The 16661-nt window shown below is 54.9% G+C and overlaps 1 protein-coding gene across 2 annotated transcripts in view; it reads right to left on the reverse strand.

Annotated features, from left to right (window-relative positions):
- The window catches only part of ABCC3 (ATP binding cassette subfamily C member 3), a 43424-nt gene that overhangs the window by 13224 nt on the left and 13539 nt on the right, over positions 1-16661 (reverse strand). Inside the window, exons 7-23 of one of the 2 annotated variants that reach the window (XM_036076302.2) lie at positions 15955-16086; positions 14540-14731; positions 11248-11425; positions 10987-11148; positions 10352-10444; positions 8482-8685; positions 8228-8374; positions 7757-7844; positions 7315-7381; positions 6946-7072; positions 6689-6865; positions 2971-3138; positions 2461-2653; positions 1363-1474; positions 1039-1186; positions 730-937; positions 114-424 (exon numbers count right to left, since the gene is read on the reverse strand). In XM_036076302.2, the coding sequence (XP_035932195.1) occupies positions 114-424; positions 730-937; positions 1039-1186; positions 1363-1474; positions 2461-2653; positions 2971-3138; positions 6689-6865; positions 6946-7072; positions 7315-7381; positions 7757-7844; positions 8228-8374; positions 8482-8685; positions 10352-10444; positions 10987-11148; positions 11248-11425; positions 14540-14731; positions 15955-16086 (2707 nt within the window). Of the gene's footprint in view, positions 1-113; positions 425-729; positions 938-1038; positions 1187-1362; positions 1475-2460; positions 2654-2970; positions 3139-6688; positions 6866-6945; positions 7073-7314; positions 7382-7756; positions 7845-8227; positions 8375-8481; positions 8686-10351; positions 10445-10986; positions 11149-11247; positions 11426-14539; positions 14732-15954; positions 16087-16661 lie in introns of those variants that run through there. The other variant, XM_036076306.2, reaches the window with a different exon arrangement.

The following is a 16661-nucleotide window of genomic DNA, read 5'->3' on the forward strand; positions in this document are numbered from 1 at the left end:
AGCACCAGGCCCGCACGAGAGCCACGCCCACACCAGCGCCTCACCTACAGAGAGCACCGCCCACACCAGAACCCCGCCCACAGGAGAGCCACGCCCACTCGCTGCCTGCCGACCTGCATCAAGACGCAGAAGACCGCCAGGGGCAGGGCGACCACAGTGAAGAGCGGCGTGCTGGCCACGATGACCACGAGGGTGGCGAGGGAGCTGTAGAAAGAATTCATCAGCATGAGGATAGTGGGGGCCAGAACCTCATCGATGACGTAGACGTCTTTGGAGAAGCGGTTGAGGATACGGCCTGAGGGCGTCGTGTCGAAGAAGGACTGTGGCGAGTGCATCTTGTTGCGCAGCAGCGCCTGGTGAAGCAAGCGTGCAGCGTGGACACTGCCCACCGTCAGCGTGATGGCTGCCAGCATCACCAGGAGCCCTGTTGGAGGAGGCAGAGGGGTGTTCATTCACTGGGGCCCCGGGGGGTGGGGGCACGCAGGGCTCAGGGCGGACAGGTTAGGAGATAGGGGATGGCCGCGGTGGCTAGCAGGTTCAGAGACAGAGCGCCGCTGGGATGAGCTCAAGATGCCCAGAGGCAGGTGGACTCCTAGGGTGGCTTAGGGAGGCACTGGGGCAGGGCAATGGCTGTGATGATGGAGGAAAACTCAGAGGCAAGGGCATGGTTTGGGGGATCCAGTGGCCCAGATGTGAGGAAATTACCTTCCAGCTATCTCTGCCGCTCACCTTGCAGAATTCCCAAGGCAGCGTAGACACCCAGCCTCATGGAGGTGTTATTCTGTCGGCTGTCTGCCATAGCATCATTGGTCCAGGCACTGAGCCACACGTTGGCCCCAATGGCAGCCGCGGTTTGACTCGGGTATAGGACACAGATGGCCACTGTGGTATAGAGCCCCATGGCCTTGGCATAATCCCAGAACACACTCAGCTTCACCTGCATGCCATGGCGGTCAAGGACAGAGGACTCCCATGAGCCCTGGGAAATGCTGGGGGGCCTGCCCACCCTCTCCAGCCTTCCTTGTCCATCCTACTCACAGTGCCCATCTCTGCCTTCTCCTTCTGGATCAGTGCCCCCCTCGCCTTCGCCTCTGCCGCCTGCACTACCTTCTCTGCTGAACCCAGGTGTCTCCGGAACACAGGCCGGTCCTGGCCCTCGCCTTCCGAGGACATGACGCTGAGCTGTCTGTGGAGGCAGCTGGTCAGGCCCAGCGAGGTAGTCTCCAACAAACCCACAGGACAGAGCCCCAGGGGGTTCAGGCTGTAGCTGGAGGCCCAGGCTGTGAACGGCAGGGAGATCGCCCACCCGTGCCCCCACCTGGCGGGGCTTAGGGAGGGCGCCGAGAGCTCTCAGGAGCTCACCTCCTAAACTGCTTCTGGACCTCATACATGACTGGCTCGTTATCCATCAGGTCTGTGTGATTGCTCAGCGTGTCTTCAGTCAGCAGCACCTCATCCTCTGTGTCCTCCAAGGCTGCAGCAGGATGGGAGAAAGGAGAAGCGGTAGGCTAGCTCGCCCTGCAAGCTGCTGGTGTTCCCCAGTCCCCACACCAGGGAGGACGCCCCAGTGGACATGCAGGAGTCAACATGAGAGGCATGAAAGAACAGTAAGAACAAGAACAAAAATAAATGACCAGTTTTGTGCTGGGGGAAAAAAAGGGGGCAGCAAGAAAGACTTAGGTTAGACAAGGAGAAAAACTTCCCATCAGGGACTATGGAGAAGGTCTCAAATATAAGGGTCAGGAGCTTGGGCTCTGGAGGTACACTGGCTGAGCTCAAATGCCACTTCCTCACTGCATGACTTTAGGCGGGCATGTAAAATGGGGATAATAATAGTACCCACTTCATGGTGTCATTGTCATTGCGAGGATTAAAGGAAAGAATGTGTGTCAAGTGCTTAGCAAGGGGCGCAGCACTTGGTACATGTCCAACACACGACAGCCGTATATGCAACAGTAGGCCAGAGAACTCAGGAAAAGGTCTGTGAGCCAGAGTTTGGGGTTGGGGAGCCAGGACTGGACAACAAGGGGGATCTTAGGGGCCCAGAGACTTCAAAACGCCCCCTGAGGACAGGGAATTTTCCATTTGTTCACTGCCATCTCTCAGTGCCGAGAGCAGTGCTAGGACATAGTAATTACTCAGTCAATCTTTGTTGATGACAAAATGACCTTTCCAAGCACTGGCATATTTACCAAATGACTTAGCTGTGAAACAGTCTTGCCGTACAGACTGGGCCTGGGCCCTTACGCCCTTTGGACACACGGGAAGAGTGGGGCCCTGAGGCCTGAGCTGCCGATAAGTTCCCACAGTTAGGGAAGAGGAGGGAGCAGCACTTGATGACGAGTTCCTTGGAACCTCCCTTATATGACACTGGGCCCATCCAGAGACACTCAGAGACCCCCAAGACAGGGGAGATTCTGGGAGGGCACAGGGATGTGGAGGGTCAGCGATGGCGGATACCGGTCCTGTTGTCCTCCTTCAGGCTCTCCTTGTCCTCATCGTGCCCATAGTTGCAGAGGAAGTTGGCAAAGGAGTCACTGTGCTGCAGCAGGGCTGGGTAGGAGCCCACTTCAGACACCTGCCCATCAGCCAGCACTATGATGAAGTCCATCTGGGGCAGGAAGCTGATGCTGTGTGTCACCAACACCCGTGTCTGGGGAGAAGACAATAGGCTACCATTTCCACCATCCTTGGCACATACCCCTGGCATGGGTACAGGGCCATGGAGTGAGTGTGAGGTGCCCATATGCCAAGGAGCGTGGACAAGCACATCAGTGACTCACCCCATGCTCACTGCCACTGGCTCAGTGTCTCTGGGATGGGTCCCCCCTGCCACCCAACCATTATTCCTACTTCTCAGGCCTCCTACTCCTCCAGGTCTCCTCCAAACCCCTTGGCCTCCCACCCGTTCTCTCCTAGGGTCCTAGATCTCACCTTAGCCCCCTCCCCCCAACTTCCTGGAGGCCTCACCTTGCCTGCCAGCACACCTTCTGGCCCGATGACTCGGTCAAAGATATGCTTGGCCACATGAGAGTCCACAGCTGACAGTGGGTCATCCAGCAAAAAAAGGTCAGCTTCACTGTAAACAGCTCGGGCCAGACTGACCCGCTGTCGCTGGCCCCCAGACAGGTTAATGCCCTGGATGGAGGAGAGAGGTGGGAGGTGCGTATTGGGTAGAAGGGAGTCAGACCAGCACAAGGGGACAAGGGCCCTGTCACCGTCATTCAACAAAGCAGACCTCAAAATTCTCATTTGATATGCCTGGTCTTGTCCCTGTGAAGCTCTGAGGCCACAGAGGAAGAGGTGGTGGCTCTCAAGAGTCCACCCGGGGCAGGTGAGGACATTCTGCTTCCTTTGCTCCACTACCCTTCCCAACTGGTTTGCCTACCTGCTGCCTTTATGCTCTGAAAGCCTGGAAATCCCCAGGGAATCCTTAATAGGCCTTTTAATCTCCCATTGCCCATCCAGTTTGCAGATGACTTTCATAACACTGATCCCATTTGATCCTCATGTCAGTCCTTTCAGGGAGGTATCATCAGCCCCACTTTCTAGGTGAAGAGATTAAAGCCCAAGATGTTAATGGCTTTGTCCAAGGTCCTGAACTATTCAGGGCAGAAGCAAGAATGGAAATTGATCACCAATCCCCAAAATCGACTCTGAGATTGTTCAGGAGCCAGAAGAGAGGTAAGATCCCTCCTTAAATCCATGATGGGGAAACTAAGGCACCTAGCAGCAGGGCTGGGCCTAGAAAGCAGACCCCAGAGGTGTAGCCTGCTTTCCTACCTGCAGCTTTCCTTATTCCCTCTGGAACAGGGCCCAGCTTTTTCAGATACCCCGAGCAACTGAGCCTGGGGTAGGGTGGGGTGGGGTAGCAAGTGTGGGATGGGAGCGGAGCTGCTGGGAAAAAGCAGGGGGTGGACGTGCAGCTGTAGTGACCGAGGCACGTGAGCATGTCTGCATTCAACCAACCAGTCCTGAGTGCCTACTATGTGCTCAGCACTAAACTGTGTTCAAATCGAGAGACATTCTACAAAATAGCTGGCCTGTACTCTTCAAAAGTGTCAAGGTCCTGAAAGACAAAGCCTAAAGAATTATCCAGATTGACAGAGAATAAAGAAATGTGACAAGTAACTGCAACTCAGCATCCTGGATTGGATCCTCGCCCAGAAAAGAAACGAGCGAAAAAAGACATTTACTGGAACAAACGATGACATGTGAATACAAACAGCGAATTAAATAATAATAGTGTATCGATGTTAAGTTTCCTGATTTTGATTATTTGACTATAGTTATGTTAGAGAATGCCTGTTTTGAGGGAATATGCCCCAAAGTCATTAGTATAAAAAAAACCCCAAAGAGCTAAAACTATAAAACTCTTAGAAGAAAACACACGGGAAAAGTTTTCATTGGATTTGGCAATGATTTTTTTCGATATGACATTAAATGGACAGGCAACAAAAGTGAAAAAAGATGTACTGGATCACGTCAAAATTGAAAGCTTTCTTTTTAAAAGATTTTATTTTTAGGTAATCTCTACACCCAATATGGGGCTTGAACTCACAACCCTGAGATCAAGAGTCACACGCTCTTCCAACTGAGCCAGCCAGGTGCCCCAAATTTGAAAACTTTTGTGCGTCAAAGGACACTATCAACAGAGTGAAAAGGCAACCTTCAGAATAGGAGAAAATATTTGCAATTCGTATACCTGAATAAGGGGTTAATATCCAGTATATATAAGGAACTCCTACAAGTCAACAACAAAAAACAAAAACAACTGGATTAAAAATGAGCAAAGGACTTGAATAGATATTTCTCCAAAGAAAATACACAAATAGCCAACAAACCCAAGAAAAGACGCTCAGCATCATTCCTCGTTAGGGAAATGCAAACCAAACCCTCAATGAAATATCACCTCACACCCATTAGAATGGTTGCTATCAAAACCCAAAACCAACCCCCTCCCCCAAGAAAAGAACTGTGTTGGCGAGGATGTGTAGACGGTGGAAGCCTTGTGCACTGTCGGTGGGAATTTAAAATGGTGCAGCCATTATGGAAAACAGCATGGCATTTCCTCAAAAAAAAAAAAAAAAAAAAGAATTACCATGGGATTTAGCAATTCCATTTCTGGGTATATGCTCAAAAGAAATGAAAGTAGAGTCTCCAAGAGATATTTGCACACCCATGTTCATAGCAGTATTATCCACAATAGCTAACATGTTGGAAGCAACCCAAGTGTCCACTGACAGGTGAGTGGATAAACAAAATGTGATCTATACACATAATAAAATATTATTCAACCTTAAAAAGGAAAGAAATTCTGACACATGCTAGAACATGGATGAACCTTGAGGATATGATACTAACTGAAATAAGCCAGTCACAAAATAACCCAGATACTGTCTGATGCCATTTATATGAAGTACCTGGAGTAGGTCAACTTCCTAGGGACAGAAAAGAGAATGGCAGTTGCCAGGGGCCCTTAGGGGGATCAGGGGGGAATGGGGAGTTGTTTAATGGGTACAAGGTTTCAGTTTTGCAAGATGAAAAGAGTTCTGGAGATTGATTACACAACACTGTGAATACACTTAACACTACTGACTTGTACAATTACAAATGGTCCAGGTGGTAAATTTTATGGCATCTGTGTTTGGCAACAATTAAAAATAAATTAATTTAAAAACAAAAACTTTCACTGATGCCCCATGGTTCTCAGGGCAAAGGCAAAACCTTAACCAAGGTCTTTAAGGCTCTGCCTTGTCCTCTACCCACCTCTTCCTAACCTCCAGTTACACCAAATTGCACCAGAATGCCAGTCCACTCACTGTTCCTTGGCTCACGCCTTCAAAGTCTTTCCATTGCTGTTGGTAAAAGCCTGTAAGGTAATGTGTGACCTGGCTGCCTGAACACCTCACTGGCCTCATCGACTCCTCCTCACCCCTGCTCACTCCACTCTGGCCACACTGGCCTCCTTGCTGGTCCTGACTGCTTCAACACATTCCTGCCTCAGGGCCTTTGCACTTACTGCTCTCGCTGCCTCAAATGGCCCCAGATACGGACCACTTCCTCACTTTGTTCAGGTCTCTGATTCTCAGTGAGGCTTTCCCAAGGCACCTTAATGATACAGCCCTGCACATATTCCTCTACTTTCCTGTTTCATTCTTTCCCCTTAACATTTATCTAATCTACTATATATGTCACATATTTATCTTGTTTACCATCTCTTTCCCCCACTAGAATGTAAGCGATATGAAGGCAGAGAGTTTAGTCTGGTGTATTCGCTGCTGTTTATAAGATTGTCTGGCATATAGTAGGCATGTAATAAAATCTGATAATGAATGAATGATGAGCTCTTCTTCCTCAGCGGTTAAGATTCAGCTGAAAAGTGATGCCTTTCCTTATGCAGCTCTGCCTTCATCGCCCTCCTTGTGCCCTTGACAGGCTTCCGGCTGGCCCCCAGGGCATTCTACACCCCCTACCTGTTCATAAGTCGGCCTCCCCCAGTCATAGATCCATTTGCCCAGTGCTGAGCGCAGAGTTGAGTGATTCACATGAATGTGGGAAGGGAGGGAGGGAGGGAGGGAGGGAGGAAGGAAGGAAGGAAGGAAGGGGCGCATCTATAGACCTGAGCTGGGCCGAGGTGGGCAGCTGCATGTGCTGACCCCCTAGAGGATGGGAGGGGACCCTGTACCTTCTCTCCAATCTCTGTCTGGTCCCCGCCAGGGAGCATCTCCAGGTCGGCTAGCAAGGCACAGGCTTCCAGAGCCCGTTGGTACCGCCTGGGGTCCAGGGCTCGGCCGAACAGTACGTTTTCCTGAAGTGTGCAGTTCTGGATCCATGCCTGCTGGGGCACGTAGGCCACGGAGCCCTGGCCAGAGGAGAAGTTACCTCCGGGTCCACCCAGGGCCTGGCCGAGCAGCCCTTCCCTGGAGTTCTGCCCTCTCTCACCTTCACACACACCGTGCCTTCCAGTTTCTCCATCTCTCCCAGCAGGGCAGACACCAGGGAGGACTTCCCACAGCCCACGGGCCCCACCACGGCCACCAGTGACCCTTTTGGCACCTGGATGTCTAGGCTGAGGGCAAGGAGGCCAGGAGCCCAGTCAGAGGTAGGGATCGGGATTTTGGTCCCCCAACCTTCCACCTAGAGAGCCAAGCCCTCCTCCCTTTCAGACACTACCCTGACAAGCAGAGGCTCTCCCTGCTTTCCAGGCCAAAGATGGGGGCTGCGGGTGTGTGTGTGGGGGAACTGGTTCTGCTATTAATCTGAACTTCGGCCCACTTCAGGCAGCTGAGAAGGGACAGGAGAAGCTGGTACCTGTGCAGGGTCGGGGGCAGGTCCTGGGCCCAGGTGAAGGTGCCATTGTGTATGGTGACAGCATGGCCTGGGAGGATCAAGGTGTACAGGGTCAGGGTCAGGGGGTGCAGGGCAAGGTGGGGAGGGGCCCTGGGGGGAGGGGCCCAAGGGAGAAGGCAGGGAAGCTTGGGGTGGAGGAGGGGCGGGGAGCCCTGGGGCAGAGGCAGGGAGCCCTAGGAAAGGAAGAAAAGCGGGGGGGGGGGGGGGGGGGGGGGGGGGGGGAGATGCCTGGGGGAGGGAGGAAGTGGACTGCAGGAAGAGCCCGGAAGAGGGAGAAGGTGGCGCTGGTGGGAAAAGAGGAAGAAGAAAAGGCAGTCACAAGAGACAAGTCAGAAGCTTAGAACAGAAGATTTTCTAGAGCAGGGGCCGGGGCAAGGGCAGCCCAGGTAGAGGGTATCTGGACCTGGGGTGATGGTCTTTCTTTCCACACACTGGGGGTCAAGTTCATCTTGGCTCAGGAAATGCTGGATCCGTTTCAGAGACACACTAGTCTGCAGAAGAGTGAATCAGCCCTGGAAGCTGTGCTCCTCCCCCCCTCTCCCCACTTCCTACAGCCTCCCCCACCCCTCCCTGACTTCCTGGGAGAGGCAGGGCATCCTAAGGGCCCAGATGGGGTGCTGGGGCCCCTCCCATGACTGAGTCTTCTCTGGTTCCCACTGCCAAAGTTAGGGTCTAGGTTGGTAAGAGGAGGTTGTCTTCAGAGCTCAGGTTTCTGGAGACCTCACCTGTCCCCCTCTGACTCCAAATGACCTCTGATTCTAATGGCCTCATGCCAAATACCTACCCCCTCAATTCCGGGAACCCTCCTTGATTATCCCCTGACCCCAACGACCTGCCAGAACTCCAGCAGAACTCCCAGCCCTACCCAGCTTACCTGGATCAGGTTGCTGATTAACTGGGGCAGCATGTTGAGGGGAATCTTTAAAATATTGAACAGGGACATGGACACAAAGGCCTTCTCAGCATCTAGCACGTTGTTTTGGTCCACAGACACATACACCCCAAGGGTGGTCAGGGTCACCTGGGAAGGGGGTGGAGAGTGGGTGTCAGAATGGAGTCTGTTGGGCCCAGAGGGCTGGGCTGGCCAGGTGGGAGGCCGAAGACCAGCCCCAAGGTGGAGAGCCTCACCAGGAAGGGGGTGCAGACCCAGGTGAAGGTGGAGATGGCTTGGAGGTAGGCAGACTTGCGCAGCAGCTGGAGCTCGTCCTCCCGGATGCCCTCCACCTTCTCCGAGAAACTGGGCTCCCAGGCATACAACTTTAGCACCTTGATGCCAGCCAGGATCTCGCTCATCAGCTTGATGCGCGAGTCCTTGAACTTCATTTGCTCTACCTGTGGAAAGAGTGGCAGTGGGGTGCCCTGCTCCCCTTCCCAGACCTCTACCCACAGGGGCTCCCCGCTTCCATGCACTCACAATGCACTGCAGCCATTCAGAAGGCTCCCCGTGCCTCCTCCCTCCTCCTGCAGGGCCTTTGCTGCCCCTCAGCCCCGGGTGCCCCTTCTTCTCTGCGCACGGAGGCCAGCTCCAACCTCCGTGCCTCCATCACCGACCCTCCCAGGTTGCATCCTCTGCAACCTAAGCCATGTTGTTCTTTCCTATCGTTCCCGTGGAGATTCCTGTGCATGCCTGACTCCACCATAAGACCGGGAGCCTGCTGAGGGTGCAGATCCCTTACTTGCCTCTGTTTCACCAGACGCTCGCCCAGGGCACAGCACACCAAACTGATGATTCATTCAACCCGATTTAGTGAATGCCTACTATGTGCCCGGCCACTATTAGACAGGCAGCACATAATGATGAAGAACTCAAGCGAGGCCCCAGCCATCATGAAGCTGACAGTCTGAGGGGGGAGGCAGATAGGAAGCAGCTATCTGAATAAATGCTTGATAAATCCATGTGTGTAGTCTTTTTTTTTTTAAAGATTTTATTTATTTATTTGAGGGAGAACGAGATAGAGAGCATGAGAGGGGGGAGGGTCAGAGGGAGAAGCAGACTCCCTGCCGAGCAGGGAGCCCGATGCGGGACTCGATCCCGGGACTCCAGGATCATGACCTGAGCCGAAGGCAGTTGCTTAACCAACTGAGCCACCCAGGCGCCCCTCTTTTTTTTTTTTTTAAGATTTATTTATTTGAGAGAGAGAGCGCTGGGGGGGGGGTGGGGAAGGACAGAGGAAGAGGGAGAGAGAGAATCTTTAGCAGACTCCCTGCTGAGTGAGCAAGGAGCCCAATGATGCAGGGCTCCATCCCACGACCCTGAGACCATGACCTGAGCTGAAATCAAGAGTCAGATGCTTAACCAAGTGAGCCACGCATATTCTGAAGGGAAACAACAGGATTCTGTGAGAGAGTAATGGGGTGGGGACTGGGAAATCAGAGATTATGCTGGGGAAGGAAGGGGAGGAGTGAGCAAGCAAGGAAGGCATGAGGTGCGTTCCAGGGAACAGTGTGTGGGGTGGCCCAGAGATACACATAGCTTGGTGCTTTGGAGAAAAGAAAGAAAGCCAGAGTGGCTGCCACTTGGCCATACTCCAGGGGGTGAGGGCTGGCAGGAGAGCAGGGGCCTGGTGGATGATCACAGGGAGTTTGTCATTTATTCTACACACAGTGGGAAGCTACTGAAGACTCCGATAAATATTTGCAAATAAAGGACTGGATGACTGGCTCTTCACACTGGGCACAGTGTGGTGGGAGGAGGCTCTCATTAGACCAGAAGCCCCAGGTTTGAGTCCCCACTGGGCCTGACTCTGGACTGTCCTCATCTCTTTGGGCTTTGGTTGCTCAGCTGCAAAGTGAGAATGTTGCTAAAACCCTCTCAAGGGTGTTGTGAGGATAGAGTGAGCTAAGGCTTGTGGAAACAGCTTACAGCCATCCTTACTCAGTAAGCAAGGCAACTGAGGGGCCCGAGGTTAGTGAACGGCCTCCCACACTCCCCCCACCCCACCCCAGGCAGGCGACCAGGTGCTCCAGGCAGGATCAGCAAACCCATGAGAGCCCTTACCTGGAAAGCACGCATCTTCATGGCCACAGCTCCATTGAGTGGGATCAGCAAGACCATGAGAGCCACCCCAGCCAAGATGGAGGGACCCAGGTTCTGAGGAGGCATGGGTGGGTTGATAAGACAGGTAACTAAAGTATGTGCACAGAATCCCACAGACAGACAGAAGCCTATTGATCAGAAACACGGAGTTGGGAAGGAAGCAAAAGATGGTAGTCAGCCAAACGGATAGCGAAAAGCAGGCATACAGAGAAAGCCCAAATGCTGAGAACACGGGCAGAAGCTGCCAGCCATCAGATAATGACAACAGACAGGGACAAACGGGCAAACATAGAAGGGTGTCCAGACACATAGGAAGGCCAATACAGACCGACCGACAATGACAGCCAGACTCACACCCACCCTGCCTCCAAGTCCCTCTTTCCTCCCCTGGCATCCGAGAAGGCTAACCACAGAGGCTGGAAAGACTCCCTTGCAGACGCTGGCATCCTCGCAGTCCTGTCCCTGACCCAAATATCTAGGGAAGCTCTTGTCTTCATTACGCAGCCCTCTGTTGACCCCAGATTTGCCCTCTCTTGTCCTTTCTCAGCAGGGTCAAAGTCAGAGGAAGGGGGCAGAGGCCAGAGCTCTTGAGTCACCTGCCAGAGGAAGTAGATGGCCAGGATGATCTGCAGGGGTGCGGACCACAGCAGGTGGAGGAAGGGAGCAAGGTCCATGAAGCGCTGGGCATCCACAGACATGAGGTTGACAATTTCTCCCACAGACGACTCCCGCTTTGCTGAATTGGTGATAACCAGAGCCTGCAGGTGGACAGAGGGTGATGCACTGGACCCGCGAGCCTCTCCAACGCTCCCCCCGAGCTGGCCTCTAGAGCCCCCCGCTGCCCTGTTCCAGCTGACCTTCCTATAGATGACACCTATGATCGCCATCCGAAGTTTCACCGCCATCACAAAGATGAGGTGGAAATACTGCTGTAAGATCACAGTCTGCATCATGGAGCACACAAATATCAGCCCGGCCACCAGGAAGCCCCACCAGGTGGGGGCCGTGGGGTTGGAGATAAACCTGATCAGGATGCTGCAAGGAAGGGAGAGAGGTATGAGGGTGGGGAGGCTCCCCCAGGCTGCTCCCTCTACGACCGCCCTCAGCCTCCACTCTGGACTGCCTCCGAAACCTTCCAGGCAGGGGCTGCTGGCCCCCCACACCCTCACCCAGACCCCACCCCCCACAGCCAGACTCAGCCCAGTGCTGCCTCAAGACCATGACCCTCCAACTTTCCTCCCTCTGTCCTGCCCTCTCTCCCTACCCGCCATGGCCCCACTGCCCGCCCCTCCATCGCTCTCACTGCCAGCCTACCTGCCTGCCTTTCTTGCCTCTTGGACCACACGGTGGGAAGAAATGCCGCATGTCCACAGATTAGACTTTCCTGCATCTTCTCCTTGGCCGCTGAGGGCCCTAGAGCCTACCACGTGACCCCACAGACTCTCCCCGCCTCAAATCCAAAATCCACCCTCTCCAACATCAGTGGCCCCCAGGGCCGCCCGGTGACCTTCCCCAGGGTCCTAACCCACCTCTTGTCCCCCAGCTCCCTTCACCTCTGTTCTCTTACCTTCCCACTGCCCCCACTCCCCACCCTGCTCGGTAGCTGCCCACTTACGTCTTGCCACTGAGCCACCCAATGAGAACTCCCTGCCAACCACAGCCTTCCCTCCAAGCCCTTGCTCTCTTTCTCCTCTGCCTCAGGAGAACAGGTGTCTCTCTGGCTTTCCAAGCCCGGTCCTGTCCCACTGAGCCTTGACCCCCATCCCCATGCTCAGGAACACGCTCCATCATTGCTCCCCTTTCTTCTGATCATCGATCTAGCCGTCTCTGCTGGCGGCTCTCTACCTTCACCTATTGGCATGACCAAGTCTCTTCCGTGTTGGGACAAACCTCCCCTCGACCCCATGGAGCTACCCCCACAGTTGTAGCCAGGCCTCTCCTCCTGCTGTGTGTTGACTGCGTCTCCCCAAAAAATGTTCAAGTGCTAAGTGCTAACCTTTGGCACGTGTGAATGTGACCTTACTCGAAGACAGGGTCTTTGCAGATGTAATCAAGTTAAAATGAGGTCATACTGGAGTAGGGTGAGCTCTAATCCAGTGACTGGTGTCTTTATGAGAGAAGAAAGGGATTTGCACAGAGACACAGATGTAAGTGTGCACACGCGCACACACACACACACACACACACACACCGGGGAGAATGCTGGAGGCAGAGATTGGAGCGATGTGTCTACAAGCCTAGGAATGCCAAGGATTGTCAGCAGCCACCAGGAACTAATAGGACTGGTATAGATTCTCATTCAGAACCTCTAGAAGGAGCCAACCCGCCAACAACTTGATTTCAGACTTCCGGCCTCCAGAACTATGAGAGAATAAATTTCTGTGGTTTTAAGCCCCCCAGTTTGTGGCGATTTGTTACGGCAGCCACAGAAAATGAATACATTTTCTTTACAGGAAGTTTCTAGATCTCCATGGCCCCTGCTCTCCAAGGCAGACCCCCTGCTCTAGGCCCTTCCCCTCTGTCTCAGCCTCCAGTCTTGGCGCTCACGAACAAACTCCATGTTGCCTTCCTCAGGCTGTTTTACTGGTCAGCTTGCTGCACTGGAGGCCTGCCTCATCCCAGAAGAATTCTCTGTGCTTGCTCCACGATCCGTTCTTTCCCCAGCTCTGGGCCTTCCAAGCCAGCCTTCTGCTCACCCCTTGCCTGTCACAATTCCCTAGGGCTCTGGCTGGGGCCCCTACATGAGCCCTCTGGGAGAGCCCAGTCACAGATACGGGACCCTGGGCTTCTACCTGATGGCTCTGAAAACGCGGTCTCCAGCTAGCTGGAAATGTCCCCTTGGGGGCCTCCGGCACCTCGGCCCCAACAGTAGCCAAGTCTCAACTCACCACCTCGCCCGGTGCCCAGCCCCTTCCTTCCACTGCATTCATCATCTCAGTGAAAGAGATCCGTCACCCTCCAGTTATCCAGGTCAGAACCGAGGTGGCGCCTGACCCCTCCGTCACCCTGGCACACACCCATTCCCCAGCAGCGCCTGAGTCCTATCTCATTCCTGGCCTGGACTCTCCTCTGACCTGATCAGTCCCCTTCCATCCATCAACCCCCCCCAACCCCTGCAGGACTGGCAGGGAGATCCTTCTGAAATTCAAACCAGATGCCCCTGCCTGGCTTCAAATCTTTCAAGGATTTCCTTAGCTCTCCCTCTCTCCCCCTCCCTCTGGTCACCCTTTCCTCCAGAATTCAGAAATACCTGGAGTTCTTGAGTCATGCCGGTTGAAGCCTTGGTGATTTTGCATGGGCTGCACTCTCCCCTCCTTCCTCACCTAGTCAACTAACACCTACCTGTCCTTCCAAACTTGACGACCTCCCCGGCTAGCAGGGACGACCCTGCTCCTGCTCCTTCCCAGGCTAGCTTCCCCGTCCCTCCTGGGGATTGCCAGACACCTGACTACACCTCTGCCTGCACTCCACTCTAATGCATTTACACGTCGGTTTCTCCTGCAAGACCGTAAGACCCTGTCTTATTTATCTCTGTATTCCTCGTGTCTGGCTCCGTTTCGGTTCACTGGGGGCTCAGTAAGTGTTTTTTGAATGAGAATGCAGACACGCATGAATGGAGAGACAAGGCGTTGGGGGACTCAGCTGCCAGGCAGCTCTCCTTCTTACCCCCTCACTTGAGAGCTCCTCCCAGTCCAAGCCACCCACACGACAGATGACAGAGCCTATCAACAGGAAAGAGCACCGCAGCTGGAGTTCAGAGCCCTGGACTCCAATCCATCCTGACCAGCTGCGTGCTTTGGGGCCAGCTCGCCTCTCTGAGTTTCTGCTTCTTCGTGTGTTTGTTTTGCTTTGAGTCTTCCTGCTTCCTGCTTCCTCTCTTGTAAAATGGGAAAAGGGTCACCTCTCCGTAGGATCGTTGGGGGGATTTAAAGACAGTTGTTTTTTTTTTAATGTGAATCGGGAAACTGAGGTGCAGGGACATTGTCACTTGCCAAAGGTCACACGGCGAGCGGGGACAGGCCCTTCGGTCCTGGTCTAGGATTGATTTCACTGCGTGTTGTCCCTCTGGGCTCAGTCCTCAGGGACATCCAGCCACCCCCCCCCCCACTACCCAGGGGAGCGTGGCAGCCAGAGCACGTGTGGTCAGACCTGAGCAGCTGTGGATTGACGAAGGAGAGCAGATCCTGGATCACCTTGAGGCATATGCTGATGAGGATGCTGGAACAGAAGGTGGCCAGCAGGGCCCACAGGAAGGACGGCTGCTGGGGCCTGGGCTGGCCCCCCAGCAGCACCTCATCCTCACCGGACACTCTCTTCCCGGATGCCGCCGCAGTCTTGCGTCTGGGTCAGGGAGGAAGGAGCCGTGGGTAGAAACGGGCACATATGCCCCAGGAGCCGAGCCCCAGCTGGGGCTGGCGAGGAGCAGGGAAGGGGGGGCCGGCTTTCTGGGCTCTCAGGACTGGGAGAGAGATGAATCCCCCGAGAGACTCTATCTTCAGGTGCTTGAGGACCTGTCCCGGGCTGCCCTAACAGCTAGCCCAAGGGCTCTAACTCCAGCAATTCCCAGCCCTCTCCCTACCGCCGCAGGGCTCCAGGGACGCTGACAGGGAAGGGAGACAGGGGCGGGGATGGAAAGTGACCTAGTCACTGGGGAGCCGAGCAGGGAGGGGGGAAACATGGTGTGGAGAGGAAGCGAAGGGGTGCAGCCTACAGACTGGGGGTCTGTATGTCTTCTCCGAGGCTCCAAGCCAGGGAAGCCGAGACACTGAGGACCGAGCCCAAGACCCCGGCTCCTCCACCAGCCAGGCGCCAACTAGGGGCTCTGGGCTGAGCAAGCACTGAAGTCCTGGGCCCCCCGGTTATGGGTAGGAGGGGAGGGGGTTCTGTCCTGGGGTCAGAAATGGGGAGGGAAGGAGGACCCTGAGTGCCAGCTCTCGGGTTGGGCAGTTGGCCAGCCAGGTTCCTTGTCCTCAGTGCAAAGCTGCCAGGGGGGTGACCCTTCAGCCAGAGGGTCATCTCCTTCAGCCCCTGCTCCAAACGGGAGGAGGCAGGATTGAGAGGAGACACTGGCCTCAACCGTCTTCCCCTGGCCCCTTCCCCTTCCGAGGGAAGTCTCTGGAAGCCACCTTTCAAGCTGGGCAGGGTTGTGCAGCCGTGCGAGCCGTGGGCCCAGATACCTAGGTGTGACCGCAGCTCTGCCACCAGCCACTAGGGGGTGTTGGGTGCATTGTCCAACCTTCATTCCTCCGTGTCCCCATCTGTAACCTGGAGACAACTGAGCCTCCCTGCAGGGCTGTTAGAGATTGAGTTCATCTACACATTTAGGGCCATGCCTGGGACAGACTAAGGGCCACAAAAGTGTCAGCCGCTCTCTGGAGTCAGTAGAGCTGGGAGAGCTGGCCCCATTCCGGCCTGAGTGTCCCACCTCGGGACCCCCTGCACCTGCTCTTCTCCCCACCCCCACCCCTGTGATCACCTCAGGGCTAGCAGCCTCCCCTGCAGGAGACTTGGGGTGTGCGTAGTGGGGTGGGGAGGGGATGTGGGGACCCCTGGGAGGACCTCACCCCACGTCCTGCTTCTGAAGCTTCTTCCAGGCCTCCAGCAGCCTGTGCACCACCTTCTGTGAACAGTCCTCCTCCTTCAGGGACCAGAGGTCCTGCTCCTCCAGGGGTCTCCGGTAGCCAAGGATGGCCATCCTGGGGCGGGCAGCAGCCCCACACAGGAGCAGAGCTTAGCAGCCTCGAGCTGGGGACCAGGGTCTCCAGAGCCCCAAGGTCTCCAGAGGAGGGTCTCCCTAAGGTGCTCTGGCCAAGGGCTGTGTGTCCTTTATTCCCCCACGGAATAGGCGGGAGGTCACTGCCTCCCATGTCAAGTTCTTACCTAGGCCCCTTCTCTCCCTCCTCCCCAGAGAGCCCGTTGACCCTCGGGGCCTGGTGATGAAATTCACACTGATTGGGGCCCCGGGAGAGGACAAGACCGGGTGGATGGAGTCCCAGACCCAGGTGCCTCCTCAGTGCGGTGTGGCTAATGAGCTGTCACCCAGGTCACAGACACAATTATCCTGCTCAAGCCACTCAGAGGGGCGGCCAAGGAAATGACAAGCTGCTAGCTCATCCCAGACCAAAGAGTTGGGTCCTAATTCCAGCTCCCCTCTAGCCCCCTGGACCTGTTCCTGTGATGTGACAGATGCAGGGCTGGCCTACAGCCTGGGATGGGAGCTGGGCCAGCCCGGCCTCTGCACTCAGCCCCCAGCCCAAACAGACAGATGTGC

This window comes from Halichoerus grypus, chromosome 2 (genome assembly GCF_964656455.1).
Source record: "Halichoerus grypus chromosome 2, mHalGry1.hap1.1, whole genome shotgun sequence".
Classification (NCBI taxonomy): domain Eukaryota; kingdom Metazoa; phylum Chordata; class Mammalia; order Carnivora; family Phocidae; genus Halichoerus; species Halichoerus grypus.